The sequence below is a fragment of the Galleria mellonella genome, unplaced genomic scaffold (assembly GCF_026898425.1).
Source record: "Galleria mellonella isolate WM207_F2 unplaced genomic scaffold, CSIRO_AGI_GalMel_v1 utg223, whole genome shotgun sequence".
NCBI classification, from domain to species: domain Eukaryota; kingdom Metazoa; phylum Arthropoda; class Insecta; order Lepidoptera; family Pyralidae; genus Galleria; species Galleria mellonella.
The window spans coordinates 317,284-340,268 of record NW_026442042.1 but is presented as its reverse complement, the minus strand read 5'-3'; the positions used below and the strand labels follow the sequence as shown (position 1 = coordinate 340,268).

The following is a 22,985-nucleotide window of genomic DNA, read 5'->3' as shown; positions in this document are numbered from 1 at the left end:
ATACAATCACAAAAAATTGACGTAAATCGTCAATTTTTTGTGATTGTATTAAAGAGTTATAAACAAGTTTATTTGAATAATAACTATTTCCATTCTATTGTTGCCTACCTCAATATTATTGCTACCTCTGACTTACTTCACACACAATTTTTCCTGGTTAGATAATTAGTAATATATTCTTTGTTTAATTAAAATATTTGCAAGCATCTAACTATGGACATGAACTTTAAATAATAAAATATATTATTTTTTCTGCTAGAAAAGTTCGGTATAAAAAAAACCTCATTCGCTTTAAAGTTATAAAACTCTAGGCGCAATATGCTAAACCCTCTGAAGACACAATTTTTCTCAATTACGAAGAAAGAGTCCCCATTTCTTGTGACATTTATCTTCAACAGTACTGTGGTGGTGGTGGTGATGGTGGTAGTGGTGATGGTGTTCTCGGCGTCGTCAGATTGAATGAGTTACTTCAATTCCGTGAACACATAGAAGAAAGAAGTTAGATTTGCTTTTAAAAAGTTTGAAATGATTTGTAAAGAGAGAAACAGTAATCATAGAGTTATAGCACGGGTTCGATATCTCATGGTACTGGTCTTAATCCTGACCGGCTGCATTTCAAAACTACCACATTTAAACGCATCTAATACTATATACATACAATACTATCTATAGTTCAGTTAAGTTCTAAATATATGCAAGAACAGATTTTGTTCTTGGAGGACCTCTACATTTCTTTTTTTTTTTTTTCTCTATTTCCAGTATGTTAGAGTAGATGAAATAATTAAAAGGTTATCTAATCAACAGGCCTTTTATTGTTTTAGATGTACGTTCAGCTATCAGTGGTCTACGACAATACATGCCACACGGACCGGTGATGAATTCGGAATACTACCCGGGCTGGCTCACTCACTGGGGCGAGACATTACAACAAGTGAGGACCGAGGACGTCGTCAAAACCCTGCGGAGCATGCTCGACAACAATGTCAACGTTAACTTTTACATGTTCTTTGGTGGCACTAATTTCGAATTCACTGCTGGTCAGTTCATTTTTACATTTTTATTTTATTTTATTTATTTGCTATATAAAAATACGGATCTCTAGGTCTCGTAGATTGATTTTGTAGTTAGTAAATTGTTTTGTCGACAAGAAATGTCATACACAACCGGTAGTTTTTATAATTAAAACTTTGTTCTGGCAATATATGTCATATGACTAATATGAGTTTTTACTTTCAAAAGAAGATAAGGGAATTTTTTATATATAGAACAGATACGCAAAGAGGGAAACGAGAGAAAAAGTTTATTGTAACATACGTTTAACGGCGTTACATTTCAAAGAATTATTAATTTATTATGAATATTAATGTTAGCTTTATAAATATTGTGAATGAAAAATATTTTGAATATTAACTTTTACTTTTTATTATTTTAATTAATATAAAATTTTTGATACAATACCATGACACAGGACTACAATAAAATTAGATGTTATTTATATATCGCAATAAGAATATTTGATGAGAATAAACACTGTTTTTTTAATATATTACAATTCACCAACAAGTAATAAAAAGAACTGATTAATAGAAGAAACAAATATTTATATTAATTTTAATTTACTTTTTCCATAACATTTTGAATGGGCAGTCGATGTCATAGGTCAGATTTCTTTCTTTACTTTTTTCAAAAAAGTGAAAAGAATAGATATCCAATTCCAAATGACCTACATTAACCATGCAGTTCTATATTTTGACATTTATTAAAAAAATATCAATAGTTTTATCTATATAATTTTTTATTTAAATAGTCCCTACTTATCTATAACATTTGCACAGGTGCCAATTATGGGGATACATACACAGCAGACATTACGTCATATGATTACGATGCGCCGCTATCTGAAGCTGGTGATCCCACTCCTAAATATTATGCAATTCGCGAACTATTAAAAAAGGTAATGTTATTTATTTATTCTTTATTGTACACGCTAATAATATATACGTATAGAACGCTGCAAGAATTTCATCATTATTTTAGCCGTTAATTGTCCAAAATTGAATATAAGCTTATGAAAGAAAGTCTAAAAGTGGAACATAGATTTCCCTCATAGACTGCCATAAAGAGCAATTTTGACTTACCTACAACTACTGACTCATTTCTTTTAAGAGCGACGCACTATCTAGTGGAGGAGGTCATACTGCGTTTTCCTTCTTTCAGAGTAATTATTTTTTGCAGATTATAACAATGTTATGAGAAAAATAACTTCAGCAATATTTTCTATTTACAGTATAAATTTGAAGCGAAAGACTTGCTCCCACCTATTCCATCTCCTAAAGGTGCTTATGGTGAATTGGGATTACATGCCCGACTTAATCTTTTATCTCCTAATGGGCGCTCGAGTTTAGGAAAAAAATATAATGACGTCACTGGTCAAAACTTGCCGACTTTTGAGAAATTACGGCAAAGAAGTGGCATGGTTCTGTATGAAACAACATTAAACACTCCGAATGGAACTCTAACTATATTGAAACCACGAGATTGGGTATACGTGTATGTTGACGGGGTATGTATAATAGCATCTAATAATAATTCATTATATTAAGTGTAATTCATTTATACTAAATGTATAAATGAATTATAATTACAGTAACAGGCAATTATATTAATATTGTAAAAAAACATTTTTAGAAACTGGCAGGGATTATCAGCAGAACCCACAAGAGGTACTCTATACATTTAAAATGCAACAAAAATTCCATATTGTCGCTGCTTGTAGAGAACCAGGGTCGTATTAATTTTGGAGATCAGTTGCATGATTATAAGGTAAATATGAAAATACATTTAATAACAGAAGTGAAAATTTTATAAATATATATATTTATATATACTATTTAGAACTTAATCAACTGTATATTCATATCCATGACAATTTACAGGGAATTTTAAGTACAGTCAACTATAACAACGTATCTCTTAATGGAAAATGGTCTATAACAGGATATCCATTGGAAGATATCAAATTAAACGGTAGTACAAGTACAAACTACGTGGAATCAAATTCACTACAAGGTCCCGTACTATATGAGGGTAATTTTACCTTGCCCACTGGGGACCCTCTCGATACCTATATAGATCCAACTGGTTGGAGCAAGGTGAGTTGAGAGTACTTTAGCGATTGCGTTTTATATCCTTAATTTTCCTTATTAATATTATAATGTGAAAGTGAGTTTATTTGTTTGTTTGTCATCTTAAAACATCTTAACGGCTTAACCATTCACTATGAAATTTGGTATACACATACTATATGGCATGCAGAAGGGCATAGGTTACTTTTTAACCCGGTCAGAAAACTTATTCCAGTCATGCTAACAAAAACGCAGGTAAAAGTTAGTACTATTATAAATGTAAAAGAGAGTTTGTTTGTTTTTACATTTTTTATTATACAACTTAGAATGGCAAACAAGCTGACGGCCCACCTGATGGAAAGTGGTAACCATCGCCTATAGACATGAGCAGTACCATGGAAATAACAGAGTATACTGTTTCGCCCATGATACCCCCCATGCGTTGCCCTTGTGTTGTTTTAGCGCTTTAACGTCTTAATCAGTCATTATGTTGTTTGGTTTACCTATACATACATATGAGAAGGACAAAAGCTACTATTTGTCTCACTCATGCGAACGAAATCGGACACATTTCCTAGTTTTTCTATAACTTTAAATTTACTTTAAAAAGAATGATATTTTTTTTTATTGTGGAATGAATTACATCTTTGTGTCGCCTCTATTATTTTTTTACGAAACCCATAAAGAATTCATCTATTTCCAGGGTTACATTTGGATCAACGGACACAACCTGGGTAGATACTGGCCTCGATTGGGTCCGCAAGTCACATTATATGTTCCTGGGGTGTGGCTGAATAAAGCGCCCACACCGAACCACCTTCAAATTCTTGAGTTAGAGAAGGCGCCTTCCAAACTTACAGTACAATCTATCGACTATGCAATACTGAATAGAACTGGCACCGTTTATACTGTATAAATTAAATGAACATGTCTATTGAACTTCCAAATAGAAGTATTTTTAAAATAATATACCTAGTTAGCGAACAGGGAAAACGTGTTTTTGTGTGATCTCGTAAAACAATAAAAGCATCTATAATTTGTTTTTATTTTACACTTGGCATACTTATCATATCAAGTTAATGATCTTGGCTTGTTTTTTTATTATCAAAATAACAGTATATAAAATATACACATAACTAGAATAGAAGAAGGTGTTATCACAAATAAAATTTATTGTTTTTATTACTTACTTTTAATGTCACATTTCGAAATAAACATTCCGAGGTTATTTGTCAATTATACCAGTTTACAAGTAATAAAAACCAGATGGGCCAATATTTTAATTATCATTATAATCAGTATGATTCAACACTGAAGTTAAATACGTTTGAAATAAAGTTGTTATAATTATTACTTTAATAATTTTGGAATACGAAATAGTATACGATATTAGGTATAAGAAATATATAAATACATCGATATTGTTACATTATAACCACAGGTTTGATCATAAAAGATATTTTTTATATTTTCTTCCATACTAAAACATGCACCTGTGGAGTTTTTACAAATGGTTTATAAACTTCTTTTCACTATATAATTGTCCAGGGGCTTATGAGTTTTACAGATTAACCCTATTCCTACAAATTGGCAAAGAGACTAGTTTTTACTTAGGTGATTAACAACTTTAAAATTTTTAAAAGTTTGTATTAAAACTCTAGTTTCAAGAATGTTACAAAATTAAATCTGAATTATTAACATACTTTTAAAGAGAGTGTCTAATCAATTAAATTAAATATTTTTCCTCAATGAAACGCAACAAAAACTTTATAGCCTATACCTGAAAAATTATAATTAATACTTATGTATTAATAGATCTTAACTCTTGTCGTTTTTTTTACCCATGTTTCTTTGGCTAAATATTCATTTAATCTGGTAGAGCACTCTCATAAACGGATAATGACGATTTTAAATTTACCTGTATAATTGTGGCTGCTCGTTTCAGCTTACTATGTCTATATTTACCTTTAACTTTATATTTACATTTACCTAAACTAGGTAGTCACAATACATTAAGTATTGTGACTAGTTTAAAAAAATAAATATTCTAGTCTCTTAATATGATTTGCTTATAACTTATTTTTGATCACACTCCGCTATTATTTCCTATATGGACAAAACTTTGTTCTTTAACAACCCATTAAAGTGCACTATTGGGTATAAGTGTATATACCTAGGTAGGTTTATTATTATCATAAAAGAAAAAGTCATCCCTTCCTACTCAAGAAAAAATAAATAGAAAGCTGCAACCTAAAAAATGAGAATAGGAAGTTTATTGAGAAGACATAAATTCGCCATTAACTTAAAACCATTTTAAGTAATAGCACTAGCAAGTAATATACCTGTCGTGGTGGAAGGAATATACACCCTGCCAGATCAACCTCTACACGATCTAATGCGGATACGTCATGGTTATTATTTTAATTCACAGTGGACCGACTGATTTCAATTTATCTTCGTCTATCATCACCTCACTCAGGTACTATCAATATCGGTAGAGTATCAACTCCGCTAATGTACACCGATAGCGCAGAAAGGAATAACATTCCATATTTACCCCATTAAAAGCGTGTTTCTATCTGATAATAACTAGTAGGATGGTCGGCATTTAGGTAATCAGATAGATTTTTACCTGTTTAAGAATGAAGGCGGCGCGGCGTAGAGTCAATGGGGTGCAACCGGCTTCATTCCATCGGCGTCGTATAACAATAAAAAAATTCAAGATTTTTAGGGCAGCAAAAAGAGCTGAGAACTGTCTTTTGTTCACTAGAGGTGGGGAGACTTTTGATAATGTACTTTTTTTACGTACAGTGTCATTAATTTTGATTTAATTTTGTGCGTCTCCTAAATAGGGTAAAGGCCATCCACAGGGATTCTCCAAAATCAGAAATGATATATAAAAGGTAATAATTTTGGTTTTGTAATTACTCTACAGAGAATGCACCAACGTTCACTTGCTAATCACTTTTAGGTAATACAAAACTAGTCAAAAATTGGTAGTAAAAATTGTATATCATTTTCAATCATTCAGCCTGCCGGTATATAGGCTAAAATTGAAAATTTTAGCATCCTTTTTAAAGTTCTGTTCTACTGGGATAAGTGATTGAATTTTTTATTAAGTATAATGTACCAAATTCAATAGAAAAAACTGAGCGTTCTTAGTTCTTCGTGTTTTGCTGTTAAGTTTTACTAACTTTCAATTTTTTTAACCCATTTATCATTATTTACTCATGTTTTTTAGAAAAGAATATTTAGTATTACAAATAAAACTCTTTTAAAAAATTCACTTCTCCAATATTCTATAAACTACTTAGAACACTTTTATTATCTGGGTATTTATGTACTCGTAGTCGTAGAACACGTTATATTAATTTATAAAAAATATAAATATTATAATAAAGTACTTATTTTTCTTTATTTTTTAAATTCTACTAATTGTACATATTATACGCATAGTTTTTTTTATCGTGTTAACAAATAACATTCCTAAAAAAATTAAGCCTTTACCTTTTTACTTTTTTAACCGTTTAGTTCTCTCTATCTGCTCAGGAAAATAATTAGCGTAAAGATAGATATTTATTTCATTAGTAAAATAAAATAAACTGCTCCTCTACTAATAACACTAATAATTATTTATAGTAGAGGTGCAGTTATTAATTATCCATATAATAGAGCGGATACAGTCAAATGTGCGGTTATTTAGAAGACAAACGTAGCTAAACTGGAATAACAAAGCATTATTTATTATTTTAGCTCTACTATGTTATTAACCCTATATTGATGAAAATATGTTATACATAGAGCACAAGTGATGTTTACGAGAATCACGATACAATTGAGACTGACATTATCAACAAAGAAATGACCCTGCAAAGACATGCTAAACATTTCGGAACATCTCTATACATATGATTAGATCGTGTCACTACCAACATCTGAGAGAACAGAACAGATATATAAATTTACAAGTGGTGTGAGTGAAAAAAAAATATTAACTGGTTTTTAATAATATTTGAATAAGGGGGGATATAAAACTAATCATTCACGGACCGACATTTCAATATCACTTTTATGGATCACAGAACAACAAAGATTTTTTAGCGCCACATAAGTACAACACGGCACAACAATTATTCCGAAATCTTTGGTATTTATTCATTTATAAATTTATTTAAACTAATGCACAGTGAAATTCTATGTACATTCGGCGGACTTAACACCGGACGGCGTTCTCTACCAGTCAACCATTGGGCAGAGAAGTTGGCGATGTATTCATGAATTAAGGAAACGTACAGTAATACTTAATATATTCACATATTATAAACAAATAATTAGGTATTAATATATATTAATATTTTTATTATACACAACAAATAAAATGTTTCCTTAACTCATTATTTAATGAGTTAAAACCAGGAATTTTAAACTTTCTAAACTTTAAAGCCATTTCACAAAAATTACTGTCTAACTAACTAACTATGACATTAACTTCGCAAAAGTAAAAATCATTATTTTAGAGGAGATCAAAGCAACTTAGTGTCTCTAAGTCTATATTTCTTTTTGTTTAATATTTTTTATAAATGTAGAGTAATTGTTTAAAACAGCTTTGAAATTACTTCTGGAGAAAAATGTAGAGTATTTTTTTAAAATAGCTTTGAAATTACTTTTAGAGATTCGTGTCTAAACATAAAAACTACAAAAAATTTATTACACAAAAATAAAACTTCAAACACGGCATAACTTTATTCTATATACTTACACGTACTTTGAAATTGATCTAACGGTCATAACTAATACTTGCACTCAATTTTGTTGGTTTTTTTCTTTGGTGTAATGAACGTTCGCTACATATGCACGACAAACTTCTTTAGAACTTTTACAAGCGAAATAATGCGATTCTGTCTGGCCTTGCATGGCAACACAAATTATTGTTTGCGTCGTGTAATCGTGTTGCCTCATTCGTTGGAGACGGGGGCCGGGGAGGGCCGGCAAACGAGACCGGCAACCACATCGTACATAGGTCTGTCGTCGTGCTAACCGCGACAGCGTCGGACCGTTCGTACGGAGGTTCGATATTACCACGTGGCCGGCACGCGGTTTAACTAAATAGTAAGTACATAACTATTATAGCTCAGAAAGGACTCGACACACAAAATTTTCAGAAATGAAACAGTAGTGCCAACATGCTGTACGAACTTCCTGCGTCATTTTGGTAACATAATGTCATTTTTAAGAATTTTCTGAGTTAAGTTCTTTCTGCTAAAGTACGTTCAGTTGAAAACAAGTCTTAAAATTTATTTGGATTTAATATTCTTATATAATTTATAATACATATGTATATATATATTTGTAGTTTAAGATATATAGATAACTGCAATGGGCATGTATTTTAAAACTACAAAATAAATTGTGATTAATTCTTTTTAACTTATATCCTTATTGATAAAGGATAGGTACCTATGATTGTTAAACGTTCCTCGGTAAGTATATAAGAATATAAAATATCTAAACGGAATTTTTATTTATAATTTCAAATATTTAGTTACTTAGAAAAATATAGATACTTACCTGTACCTAAACATTTCCCGTTTCGAATATTTAATTAGTAAAATGTTTTATTTCTGTGTTATAGTTATACTATAATACTAGTAATACATAGGTAAGTATATTATCACATTGTTATCATATGTTCTAAATATATATCACACATGTAGCAATATATTATTGGTAATTCTTCAATAAGTACTAAATGAATTGAGCCAAGAGGCCTTGACATTGCGATGATTGAAATGACCCGTCGACATTTCGATTACCTAGTACTTAGATACTTGTAGACGAAACAACACAGGGACTGTAACTCTTACTTTAAACTTATAACATAAACAAAAGTTAAACTTACGATAGACAGGTGTTTATTATATGTTTAGACGTCTTACTATAAAATGGAATCTAACATTTGTTTATATCGAAACAAAAGTGCCTGTTTCATAAAAAAGAAGTTTAAAGCAATCAGTTATATTATAATACTCTATGAATTTTGGCATATAAAATATCAAATAAATATACACTACGTTAACAGTGTTTTAAATATTTTTTTGTAATGAGACCGTAATAGTCTCAAATATCATATTTTTTTACTGAACAGATTTGAATTAAACTTGGAATATATTTTCTTTTTTTTTTTGGTGATAATGGAATGGTAACCCTGCCTGTACTATCGGTTTACACTTGCAAGTGAGAAATGACAGGTTAGAATGAAAGTGACGAATTACCCTTAAATGAACCACGATAATCTCCATGAAGGGCCTATTGCTAGCATCAGTGTCGTAGGATCCCATTACTGAATATTCCCTTCCGTCAAATAGTTTTTGCATATCTTTCTTTACCAGAATTTTTTAACAGAGGATCTAACTTACTTTGTACAAAAGTCATTTGCTTACTTGCTGTTTGGGTACGTCTGTCCCATTCGTGGTACTACTGTGGAGCAATTGTGTTTATATGGCTGTGTTTCGGTTTGAAAGGTACAGAGGAATAACACCTTAGTTCTCAGGAATGGCAACTCTGTTATTTCCGTTTGTCATTCTAAATTGCACTAAAAAAGCTTTGTTTTGCATATGCTATAGCTTAGTACAAATAGTAAACTAAGCTAAATGAAGTTTTTTTTAATGGACGATAATAAAATAACCCCGCCTACGCTAACGGGTATACACTGGTGGGGTACCAATGACGGATGATAGATGAGGATGAAAACAGGTCAGTTGGCCCATAGTGACGAATTCATAAAAAAAACAATCAAGATGGTTTCCAGGGGGAACCGTGTGGAGGTCAACCTGATAAGATATATTATTAGCAATGGGGTATCTAGTCCCATTCCTTAGAATCTCCCAGCTTAATGAAGTTAGATTTCTTTAGCATAGCTTTCAATGTGGCCTCCGCGTATATCATATATCACAAAAGGAAGTTTTTTTAATGGGTGATAATGGAACGGCAACCTGCGCTATCGATATACGCACAAGTAAGAGATAATAGATGAGGATGAAAGCAGATCAGTTAGTTCATCGTGATGAATGGGATTTTCAGTCTCCATTACTAACAATCCTTTTCCCCCCTGCGTAACCGGGGTATGGCTACTAATTGTGATATAAATTAGTCTATTGCCATTTCCATCCCATATAGTACGTATACCAAATTTTATATTGATTGGTAACCAAGAAACAAACTGACTTTCACATTTATAATATTAGTATGGATTTAATAAATTTATTTATTGGTATTCAGAAAATGATAAACGAAGACTTAAACTGCGAAGTGGGCCCGCCCTGCAGCTTAGTGCTGGCTGATGGCACCATATTCCAGGGCAGAAGTTTTGGCGCCAAAGTTCCTGCTGAAGGAGAAGTTGGTGAGTATCATTTTTAAACAATTAAAAATATTTCATTGTCACTGTATAGAATGGCGCTGTAATATCTCATAATATTTGGCTATTTTAGTGATATAGCGGTTTTTTATGGATAGTAATGGAATGGTAACCCCGGTAAGGATGAAGCGGGTCAATTGGCCAGTCTTGACGAATTTAACAATAAATCAATCACATGGGTTCCCAGGGGAATCACGAAGCGGTTATTACTAACAATCCCTTGTCCCCTAATGGTATAGAAGTTTTTGTTAATGGGTGAAAATGGAGTGGTAGACCCGCCTACGCTATGGGTATAAACGAAGTCCTCGTGAGAGATCATCGGTGAGGATGAAAGCATGTCAGTTAACCCATCGTGACAAATTCAAGTATTTACTTCGTTGATTTCTCAGGGAAACCGTGTGAAGGCCAACCTAATAGGCTACATTGCTAGCACTGTGGCTTGTTAAAAATCTCTTCATCCAATTGTTAACAATTCCTATTCCCCTGATACAGCAATTTAACACATAGCTTCCTTTGTTGCTGATTCGTACAATATGTACAATTCATTATAATGCCGCTATAAATGGCTAGTGTTAGAAAAAAATAATTTCAAAATAAAATAACCCCAATTAAATCAGCATATTTGTAGATGGCAATTTAATTTTCCAGTTTTCCAGACCGGTATGGTGGGTTACCCCGAGTCTTTAACGGATCCATCATATCACGCACAATTGTTAGTCCTCACATACCCACTAATTGGTAACTATGGTGTGCCTGATGAAAAGGACATCGATGAACATGGATTGCCCAGGTAAATATATTCAAATTTCTTTATAATTCTGAAAATAAATAGTCATGGCCTACTAACCACTGCCGAACATAGTATGCCTCTCCCACAAACATAAAAAACGACTTTATGTGCATACAATACTAAATTAAAAATTTATTCGAGAATAAAAAAAATATATATTTCTAATGGACTATATAATTGAAGTATATACCTAGTGTGATACCTAAATTACTTAATAACCTGAATTGAATATTTCACTAATAATTATAGATACTTCATTTATTTATTTATTCATTAACAATATCTGTCTTGCAATTAGCAATTATAGAAAACTGAATATAAAAAATTAGAAGTTTTATGCCACTTGGATTTCTAGAAAAATTTACTCTCGTTATTACTAATAGACATTTTCAATCGACTTAAAAAAGAAGGAAGTTCTCAATTCGGTTGTAAACCGATTTGGAAAATTCTTTTTTAACTACAAATTTTTTTTCATTTTTATTTGCAGATGGTTCGAATCAAATCGTATATGGGCTGCAGGCTTAATAGTTGGCGAAGTTAGTACAAGAGCATGCCATTGGAGAGCACGTCGGTCATTGGGCTCATGGCTGGCATCTCATGGAATTCCTGGCCTTTGCGATATTGATACGAGAGCATTGACCTGCCGATTACGCGCTGGCGTAACTCTAGGTCGGATAGTACAGGGTACACTGCCTACTGGTCCCCTCCCACCGCTATCTGATCCAAACAAAAGAAATTTAGTAGCTGAAGTGTCTGTTACGGTGTGTATTATTATAATTATTACTTTTAATTTATAAATATAAATAATAATGCAATATAAATATCTGAACTGAATTTGATGAAATCTAAAATCTACCAACTTACAAAATTGGAGTAAGTTGTAATAGAAAAAATGAAATTTTATAATAAGGTAGGTGCAGGGACCTACCTAATTATAAAATTTTATTTTTTCCTCATTTAGCAATTCTCCCTACTACTTCTACAATAATGTAATAAACAGACTAAAACAAATTTCAGTTAAAAGGTCAGTTTCATTATTAAGCTAACTCATTCCATAGATTTTCGACAATGGTGAACAATTCTTCCATATTAACCACAATCAGAAGGTACTGCGTCGTTTACAAATAACAGATTAAAAGCTTCTCGCAATCAATATATTATAAATATATCGAGATAGATTACAGGCATCATTTCCGTTTATTAATCTCAAGGATTTTCTTAAAGTTGATTTTATTAAATCTAATTAAATCAACTAAATAAGTTGATATAGTGTCGCCTTGACTTACCCTCGTTTCAACTTGGTCTAAGTATAAGGTCTTGGTCTAAGTACAAGTAAGGTGGTATAAGTAGTCTAATTGTTGTTGCTTGATTAACATATACTATTTTTCATTAACTCTGCGATCTATCATCGCTTTTTTACAATATCTTCCCTTAATCCTTTCCCTTAAGACCTTTTCATAATTAATAAAGATGAAAATAATATATTTTTTATATGCATGATAATCATTATTACTAATTGACATATTTCCTTGAAAAAATTACAGGAACCGAAAATCTTCAACCCCAACGGAGAAATTACAATTATGGCAGTAGACTGTGGCCTCAAATACAATCAAATAAGATGTTTTGTCAGAAGAAACGCTAAAGTGATCTTAGTGCCTTGGAACCATAGACTCAATCCAAATAATTACGATGGTCTTTTTATCAGTAATGGCCCAGGTGATCCTGAAAATTGCAAAAAATTAGTGGAAAATATTAAAGAAATCATAAATAACAAAACTGATATCAAACCAATTTTTGGCATTTGTCTTGGGCATCAACTTTTATCGACTGCAATTGGTTGTAAAACCTTCAAAATGAGGTAATACACCACTTCATTCTAGAAATAGTTTATGATATGGATAATAATAGTTTTTTCTTATATTTATAAATTTGTTGCTATTTTAATTGCAGCTATGGAAATCGTGGTCACAATTTACCGTGCACTCATAATGGAACAGGTAGATGTTTTATGACATCTCAGAATCACGGATATGCAGTGGATTCTAATAGTATACCAGCTGATTGGAAAGCATTATTTATTAATGAAAACGATAAAACAAACGAGGGCATTATTCATAAGAAAATGCCCTATTTCAGCGTTCAATTTCATCCCGAACATACTGCGGGCCCCACAGATCTGGAATGTCTATTCGACATATTTATTGAATCTGTGATATCATATAAAAATAAAAAACCACAACTCGTTGATGAAATGATTACAAAAAAATTAGAATTTGTGCCTACAATTCAAGAAAGACCGAAAAAAGTACTAATTCTTGGCTCTGGTGGGTTATCAATAGGCCAAGCAGGTGAATTTGACTATTCAGGATCTCAAGGTGTAAAGGCTATGCAGGAGGAAAAAATTCAGACTGTTTTAATTAATCCTAATATAGCCACCGTTCAAACGTCTAAAGGATTAGCAGATAAAGTATATTTCTTGCCTATCACTCCTGAATATGTGGAACAAGTTATTAAAGCCGAAAGGCCAACTGGCGTTTTACTTACATTTGGAGGGCAAACTGCTCTAAATTGTGGAGTAGAATTAGAAAAAGCTAAAGTATTTGAAAAGTATAACGTGAATGTCTTGGGTACTCCGATTCAGTCAATTGTAGATACTGAAGATCGAAAAATATTTGCCGAAAAGATTAACGCTATTGGAGAAAAGGTTGCACCTAGTGCAGCAGTGACTTCGGTAGATGAAGCTCTAACAGCTGCTTTACAAATTGGTTACCCAGTGATGGCACGGTCTGCATTTTCTTTAGGAGGTCTAGGTTCAGGTTTTGCAAACAACGAAGAAGAGCTTAAAATACTCGCTCATCATGCTTTATCACATTCTGATCAATTAATTATTGATAAATCTTTAAAAGGATGGAAAGAAGTAGAATACGAGGTTGTGAGAGATGCCTATGATAATTGTATAACTGTTTGTAATATGGAAAATATCGATCCGCTTGGTATACATACAGGAGAATCAATTGTTGTCGCTCCAAGTCAAACACTTTCAAATAGAGAATATTATATGTTACGTAATACGGCCATAAAAGTCATACGACATTTCGGCATTGTTGGCGAGTGTAATATACAATACGCTCTCAATCCAAATTCAGAAGAATTTTATATTATAGAAGTAAATGCAAGATTATCTAGAAGCTCTGCATTGGCCAGTAAAGCAACAGGTTACCCTCTAGCATATGTAGCAGCAAAATTATCTCTAGGTATTCCATTACCCATTATAAAAAACTCAGTAACAGGAGTGACTACTGCATGTTTTGAACCAAGTTTGGATTATTGCGTAGTGAAAATACCAAGATGGGATTTGGCTAAATTTAACAGAGTCAGTACTAAGATCGGAAGCTCTATGAAAAGTGTGGGAGAAGTCATGTCCATAGGTAGAAATTTTGAAGAAGCTTTTCAAAAAGCGTTGCGGATGGTTGATGAAAATGTTAATGGATTTGACCCGAATATAAAAAATGTTGATGAAAATGAACTTAAAGAACCCACAGATAAACGTATGTTTGTTTTAGCGGCAGCAATAAAAAATAATTACAGTGTAGAAAAGCTCTATGAACTCACTAAAATTGACCGATGGTTTCTAGAAAAATTTAAGAATATCATTGACTATTACAAGACTTTGACAACTTTTGATACAGGAACTATAACACTTGAAATATTAAAAAAAGCGAAAAAGATTGGATTCTCTGATAAACAAATTGCAGCAGCAATTAAAAGTACAGAAGCAGCCGTCAGAAAGTTAAGGGAAGAATTTCAAATTACTCCATTCGTGAAACAAATTGATACAGTTGCTGCAGAATGGCCTGCATATACTAATTATCTATACTTGACTTATAATGCTAGCACACACGATTTAGATTTTCCAGGTGAAATTACTATGGTACTTGGATCAGGTGTGTACAGAATAGGTAGCTCAGTTGAATTTGACTGGTGTGCTGTTGGATGTTTGAGAGAATTGAGAAAACAAGGTAAAAAAACAATAATGGTTAACTACAACCCGGAAACTGTAAGTACCGATTATGACATGAGTGACAGATTATATTTCGAGGAAATTTCATTCGAAGTCGTTATGGATATTTACAACATCGAGAAACCAAATGGAATTATATTATCAATGGGAGGACAGCTACCAAATAACATTGCTATGGATCTTCATCGCCAACAAGCAATAATATTAGGCACTTCGCCAGATATGATAGATAATGCAGAAAATAGATTTAAATTTTCACGTATGCTGGACAGAAAAGGCATAATGCAACCTAGATGGAAGGAACTTACAGATCTTGATTCCGCAATAACCTTTTGTGAAGAAGTTGGATATCCTTGTCTGGTACGACCATCTTACGTCTTGAGTGGTGCTGCTATGAATGTAGCACACTCAAACCAAGAGTTGGAAACTTATTTAAAATCAGCAAGTTTAGTAAGCAAGGATCATCCTGTTGTTATTTCTAAATTTATTATGGATGCTAAAGAAATCGATGTTGATGTAGTTGCTGCAGACGGAATTATTTACTGCATGGCAATTTCTGAGCATGTCGAAAATGCAGGAGTCCATTCTGGTGATGCAACATTAGTTACACCGCCACAAGATATTAACAATGAAACATTTGACAAAATAAAAGAAATTGCTAGCATCATAGCAGAGACGCTTGATGTAACAGGTCCTTTCAATATGCAGTTAATAGCAAAAGATAATGATTTAAAAGTTATTGAATGCAACGTTAGGGTTTCGAGATCATTTCCTTTTGTATCGAAAACTCTAGATCATGATTTTGTAGCCATGGCTACTAAGCTAATTTTAAATATACCTGTTGAACCTGTTGATGTAATGACTGGCTGCGGAAAAGTGGGAGTGAAAGTGCCTCAATTTTCATTCTCTAGACTATCTGGTGCTGACGTTACATTGGGAGTTGAAATGGCATCTACTGGTGAAGTAGCGTGTTTTGGTGAAAATCGTTACGAAGCTTATTTAAAATCACTAATGAGTACTGGTTTTAGAATACCCAAGAAAGCAATACTTTTATCTGTGGGAACATTTAAGGTAAATAAATAGTTTCTTATTTTAAATGGTCAGTAGTGTTATTTGACGTATTTGTGAGTTAAAGAGCTCTTTGAATCTACAATTATTTTTTTTTATGAATAAAACTATTAGTGAAATGTTTATAATATATGAAAGTATGCTAAATATAATGTTAACGTATTTTGTTTTTATATATTACAGCACAAATTAGAATTGTTACCAAGTGTACGTGCTTTACAAAAAATGGGTTACAAACTATATGCTAGTATGGGCACTGGAGACTTCTATACTGAACATGGCGTCGAGGTAATAATAATATCTTTTTTTACATATATATTAATGTATTTATAATTAAAATATGCCTGTATAAAAAGCTGATACAACAATTAGTTGTTGATACTATACGATGATACTGGTCTTTTTCGACATTGCAATATTTTACCTGTACATCTACAATTTAAATACACATTTCTTAAGGAAAACTTTTTTAACAAAAAAATATTGGAACGAAATTAATCATGCTGTATATACGAGGGCGGTCGCACGGAAGCAACTTTGTACCAATAGCGCTCGCGTAAATAACTGTTATGGTGAGCGTACGGCTGACTACCTGGTTCCTCGATTTATTAATGAACTACCCACCGATGTACGAGATAACATTACTATTAGCAACATCAAGTATAAATTAAAACGATACTTCTTGCATGGTTTTAATACAATTTAAATAATTTTAATGTATTTAGTATTAATATAAACCTACGTGGTTTCTGAATGCTAATGTAACATAAATTCTGTAACTTGTATTTTTATTGATAATAATAAAAAAAAAAAAGAAAAAAAAGTTAACATATTAACATTAACGTATTTTAAAAGTAATAAAAATACAATTATTATATATATAAAAAATATAATATATAAATAAAAAAACCATAATTACTGTACCCTTATAAAACTATAATATTAATATTAGTTAAAAAAGTACAGTTATGTTTTTTTACGAATTAATCTTATTTCATTTCATTTCAATTATTTTTTTATATCAGATTGAAAGCGTTCAATGGACATTCGACCACATTGGAGATCCTGAAGACGCAAGGTCAGATGGAGAACTTATGCATTTAGCAGATTTCATGGCAAGACGGCAACTAGACTTAGTAATAAATCTGCCTATGAGAGGAGGAGCCCGACGTGTATCGTCCTTTAGCACCCACGGATATCGCACAAGAAGACTGGCTGTTGATTATGCTGTGCCACTAGTAACAGATGTTAAATGTGCTAAATTGCTTGTAAAGGTTCGTATGGATGCAGATAAAATTAGTAATTTTACTCGTACATTTATTTATGTTTAAATATGTACATGTTGTATGCCGTTCTTGTGGGAATTTACAAAAAACGATTCTCAATGCTCACTTGCCTACGTTACAATAGAAACTGCTGCAAAATATCATGTCTCTGTCCAACCATTTCAGCAGTTTGTTAATTTATCAACTTTATATATTGTATGTATGTAAATGATATAGATAACATAATATGATCTCGCAGCAGCATGGAAGCCAAAATACTCTAATAGATAAATATTACTTAAGCAGCTAAGAATAGTTTTTATTATCACATTCATATTTACAATAAGGTGTGACGAAATAATTTCTTGTACCTTTGTGATTGATTATCTTATATTTTAAACAGGCAATGCAGCAATGCGGCGATGCTCCACCAATGAAAACACACACAGACTGTATGACTTCTCGTAACATAATAAAACTGCCAGGATTTATCGACATACATGTACATGCCCGCGAACCAGGTGCTCCATATAAAGAAGATTTCGATTCATGCACCGCCGCAGCTCTAGCTGGTGGTGTTACAATGATATGTGCTATGCCAAATACAAATCCTGCTGTCATTGATCGCTCCTCATACGATTATGTCTCAACATTAGCTCGTGTTAGTGCCCGGTGTGATTATGCTCTATTTGTGGGAGCCTCGTCAAGTAACTGTGATACTGTAGCTGAGTTAGCTCCTCAAGCTGCAGCTTTAAAAATGTACTTGAATCAGACTTTTACAACTCTGACACTAGATGACATGATCATCTGGCAGAGGCATCTCCAGAACTGGCCAAAAAAGTTCCCAGTCTGTGCTCACGCAGAACGCGAAAAGACAGGAGCAGTTATTCTTATGGCATCATTACTTGATCGACCAATACATATTTGTCATGTTGCTAGAAAAGAAGAAATTTTAATAATTAAAGCTGCCAAAGAGCGAGGTTTAAAAGTAACTTGTGAAGTATGCCCACATCATTTGTTTTTAAGTACAGCAGATTTCGATAGGATCGGAAAGGGTCGTGTTGAAGTACGCCCAGTCTTATGCAGTCCTGAAGATCAAGCAGAGCTTTGGAAAAATATGGACATCATAGATGTTTTTGCAACAGATCATGCTCCGCATACTGTTGAAGAGAAAGATTCTGAAAAACCACCACCAGGATTTCCTGGCTTAGAAACAATTTTACCACTATTATTAAATGCTGTTCATGAAGGTCGATTAACCATGGAAGACGTTATAAATAAATTTCATAGAAATCCTCGAAAAATATTTAACCTTCCTGAACAACCAAATACTTACGTCGAAGTTGACATGGATTATGAATGGACAATACCATCTGCTATGGAATTTTCAAAATCAAAATGGACACCTTTTGCAGGCATGCAAGTATGTGGTGCTATTCATCGTGTAACATTACGTGGTGAAATAGCTTATGTTGAAGGGCAAATTTTGATACCTCCAGGATTTGGTCAAAATGTTAGAGATTGGCCTACTCCTAAAAAACAAACTTTTCCAATATATTCCATCGAAAAAACAGAAAAGGAACAAAGCCGACCAAACTCTGCATTAGATTTACATTTGTCAGGAGAAATGAGCCGACTTAGTGACCTTGAATTAGATCAAATTGAAGCTAAGCCTGAGGGTCATAATAAATTAAATGTGCATTTTAATGAAATATCAGGTTTAAGATCTGGATCACCTTTACTAACTACAATCAGACAGAGATGTGATAGTAGTTCAAATTACAATCCTCCGCATATACCAATGTCTCACCGCCAACGCAGCGACTTGTTCGGAAAAAGTATTTTAACTGTTGATTCTTTTAGTAAAGAAACTCTCAATGATATATTCAATTTGGCACAGTTTATGAAGACTAGCGTAAATAAAGGTAGATATTTGGATGATATATTACGCGGAAAAGTCATGTCTTCTATATTTTATGAAGTAAGCACACGTACAAGTTGCAGTTTTGCAGCAGCCATGCAAAGATTAGGTGGTTCTGTCATTCATACTGATGCTACTAGTTCCTCAGCCAAAAAAGGTGAAACATTAGAAGATAGTGTCGCTGTAATGGCAAGTTACTCAGATGTTGTTGTTCTTCGACATCCAGAACCTGGTGCAGTTGCAGTGAGTTTTAAACATACCTACTATTTTTACATAGAAATTTTACTGTCTCATTTATATTAATTAGAAATTTTTGTATTTACAGCGAGCATCACGACATTGTCGCAAACCGATCATTAATGCAGGAGATGGAGTAGGTGAACATCCTACACAAGCTTTATTGGATATATTTACAATACGTGAAGAGATTGGTACAGTAAATGGACTCACTATAACTATGGTGGGAGATTTAAAGAACGGTCGCACTGTACACTCTCTTGCTCGTCTGCTGACATTGTATCAAGTGCAGTTACAGTACGTTAGTCCACCAGGTCTTGGAATGCCAAAACATATAATGGAGTTTGTAGCACAAAAAGGCATATCGCAAAAAGTTTTTGATAGTCTAGAAGATGTTTTGGCTGATACTCATGTTTTGTACATGACAAGAATTCAACGCGAAAGATTTCAAAGTACAGAAGAATATGAACAAGTAAGATAAGTTTTATTTTTATTTGGATGTTTATAGAGATTTAAGAAAAAAAATATGGAAGAATTTTTAAAAGGAGCAATAAATTGGTTTAGCTAAAATTGGGTTTGTTAGACCAATGCACCGCCATTTATTCTTTCTGGCCACGTGATGATTGACTGGTAGAAAATGTCTAATGGCATTATGTCAAACAATAATTTTTAGAAACTTTCTGTCTGATACATGCTCATTTTCATCATTCATCATTACTCAAAAACTACTGCACCAAATTGAATGCGATTTTCACTTTGTATTTCTGAAAGTCTAACCTAAAAATTGATATATGTTTTATGTAAATACGTCATCTAAAAGAGGTCCATTTCATTCGCTTTCCTACTTTTAAAATTAGTAACTATTTCGGTTTTTTATATACATGTTGTTTGTTTAACAGATGCGTGGATTGCTGGTAGTGACGCCGCAGTTGATGACGCGAGCTCGCCGGCGGATGGTAGTGATGCACCCTCTACCACGAGTGGACGAGATCTCACCTGAATTCGACTCAGATCCTCGAGCGGCATACTTTAGACAAGCTGAGTACGGCATGTACGTAAGGATGGCTCTCTTGGCCATGGTTGCTGGGGTCAACCCTCTTGTGTAATATGTTGGAAAAAAACTCCTATAGAATTTAAATTCCATTTTATAATTGTGAAACCTAAGTTCAACTCCAATAAGCAAAAGTCCAGTAAGCGGACTAAGTACAGCACATTCCGTGTTTGCCATTCTAGTTATACAATTTTAGGTTCGTGATATAGAATAGTTCATATGAAATGTTTATAAAGTAAGAAATTTAAGTTATTAAGATGTATGTAGTACATATATGTAAATAGTAATTTCAATTAATAATTATGTAAGTAATAAAAGTAATTTGTACACGTGACCTCCCTGTATGCATTTAATTTGACCAATTTTGTATATACTTAATAAGCATTTATAGTAATTGGTACGTACCTATATGCCAAATCAATAAAATATAAATTGTGATTTAACTATTATTTTGACATTTTTGTAAAGAATAAAATAGTATTTAGACACGTAAGGTGGAATAACAATCTTCTAAATCAATAAACGCAGAGAAACCATTAAACAATTCGATAAAAAAAAGGTTCTTTTTTATCGAAAGATCCTTATAATTTACATTACGTTTAAATTTAAAAACAAGAAATGTTATATATTTTACTATTTTTAAAGAAGTCTGATTAATTTATCTCAAATTAACATTATTCATTTTATAAAAATCATTTATGTATCTGATGTAAAAACTATAAATGTAACTCTACTATTAAAATAATGACCACAATATCATTTTATTATATTATTTTATATAGGTGTATGTAAAATGCACCTATTGTTATTTATTTATACCTACAATATTCATATTTTAGATAACTATATATATAATACCAGTAATTTAAATGCACTAATATAAAAAGGATCCATTTTGTAATTATATACCTATATAATATACATATATACCTATAATTTTTCCATAGCAGGTTCTCTATACTACACCCAATTGTTTTTCGTTTTCCTAAAGGTGACCTGTAAAAAATGCTATGTAAAGTCCGCCTTTTTATATAATTTTATCAATAAAGATTAAGAATACGAGCCAAAAATGATGTTTAAATATTTGAAAGCTTGTTAGATAATGGTGTGGTTTCCAATTTCTATTCAATATCTCTTTTGAATCTCAGTCTTGAATTTTTTGGTTCGATCTTTGAATAAAAAGATTAATAGGTCGAGATTGATATATCCCATTTTATGCTACGTGTTTGTGGTTTTCTTATTTTCCGTATATACTCGTATCTGTGTAAGTTTCCTTTTTTCGGAAAATTCTTAGTTCCTTTTACGCACATTTTCCTTTTATTTAAACGTCAACATGCACATGAATAGATCAAGATCGATTTTTATTGATATCAAACTTTTAATTCGAATTAATTCCAAAAATCGATTATTTTGTCTAAGATCTATCTATTTCTAACACTTTAACGAGCAGTCCATGCAAAGAGTGATCCAAAATACAGATTATTAGGTATAGAATGTCTAGTCTAACTAGTCATAGAATGAATATTGAAAATAAGAACATACATTGTCTTTGTTCTTCTTTATTGTCCTATCTTGTATATTTATTACAATATAAATATTATATAAATAAAGGTAAGAAACTGAAAAATTCGCGGTCGAACATGTGACCCGGTTTCTATAAAAAGCATTTTCTATATCAATCTTACCTATATTTCATGGGAAAGATTGCTTTTGATCACCTAATTGTCATACAAAATATAAAGGAGTCGTAATGAAGAATAACACGGTTATATTTTATAGAAATAATAAGCGTATAAATATGTGCATATATAATATTTAGTTTACAAAAAAATATAAACAAAAACTATTACTTTTTTTATTATGAAATAGAGATTCTAATGAACTTTACATGAATATATCTTAAATGTTTACACATCTAAATTCAATTACAACCATATTTTATACAATGTCAATATTTTATTTAACTTATACCGTTTACTACAGTTCCAAGTAGAAAAAATAACTATATAATGTGATAAGCGTGCGAAATAATAATTTATTATTAAGTACGTATCATCATATGAATCATACACACAGACACACACATGCTT

General features: G+C 32.1%; 1 protein-coding gene across 2 annotated transcripts in view; it reads left to right on the top strand.

The window, feature by feature from the left end:
• Window positions 1–22,294, top strand: part of LOC113517594 (CAD protein) — a 36,638-nt gene extending 14,344 nt beyond the window's left edge. The window contains exons 9-24 of one of the 2 annotated variants that reach the window (XM_052894617.1): window positions 822–1,037; window positions 1,836–1,954; window positions 2,288–2,563; window positions 2,689–2,823; window positions 2,937–3,152; window positions 3,829–3,938; window positions 10,394–10,524; window positions 11,188–11,329; window positions 11,817–12,090; window positions 12,874–13,190; window positions 13,283–16,424; window positions 16,605–16,709; window positions 17,447–17,695; window positions 18,090–19,850; window positions 19,933–20,316; window positions 20,744–22,294. In XM_052894617.1, coding sequence (XP_052750577.1) covers window positions 822–1,037; window positions 1,836–1,954; window positions 2,288–2,563; window positions 2,689–2,823; window positions 2,937–3,152; window positions 3,829–3,938; window positions 10,394–10,524; window positions 11,188–11,329; window positions 11,817–12,090; window positions 12,874–13,190; window positions 13,283–16,424; window positions 16,605–16,709; window positions 17,447–17,695; window positions 18,090–19,850; window positions 19,933–20,316; window positions 20,744–20,950 — 7,784 coding nt within the window. In that variant the 3' untranslated portion in view covers window positions 20,951–22,294. Of the gene's footprint in view, window positions 1–821; window positions 1,038–1,835; window positions 1,955–2,287; window positions 2,564–2,688; window positions 2,824–2,936; window positions 3,153–3,828; window positions 3,939–7,938; window positions 8,235–10,393; window positions 10,525–11,187; window positions 11,330–11,816; window positions 12,091–12,873; window positions 13,191–13,282; window positions 16,425–16,604; window positions 16,710–17,446; window positions 17,696–18,089; window positions 19,851–19,932; window positions 20,317–20,743 lie in introns of those variants that run through there. The other variant, XM_026902311.3, reaches the window with a different exon arrangement.
• The last annotated feature ends 691 nt before the right edge of the window (window positions 22,295–22,985 follow it).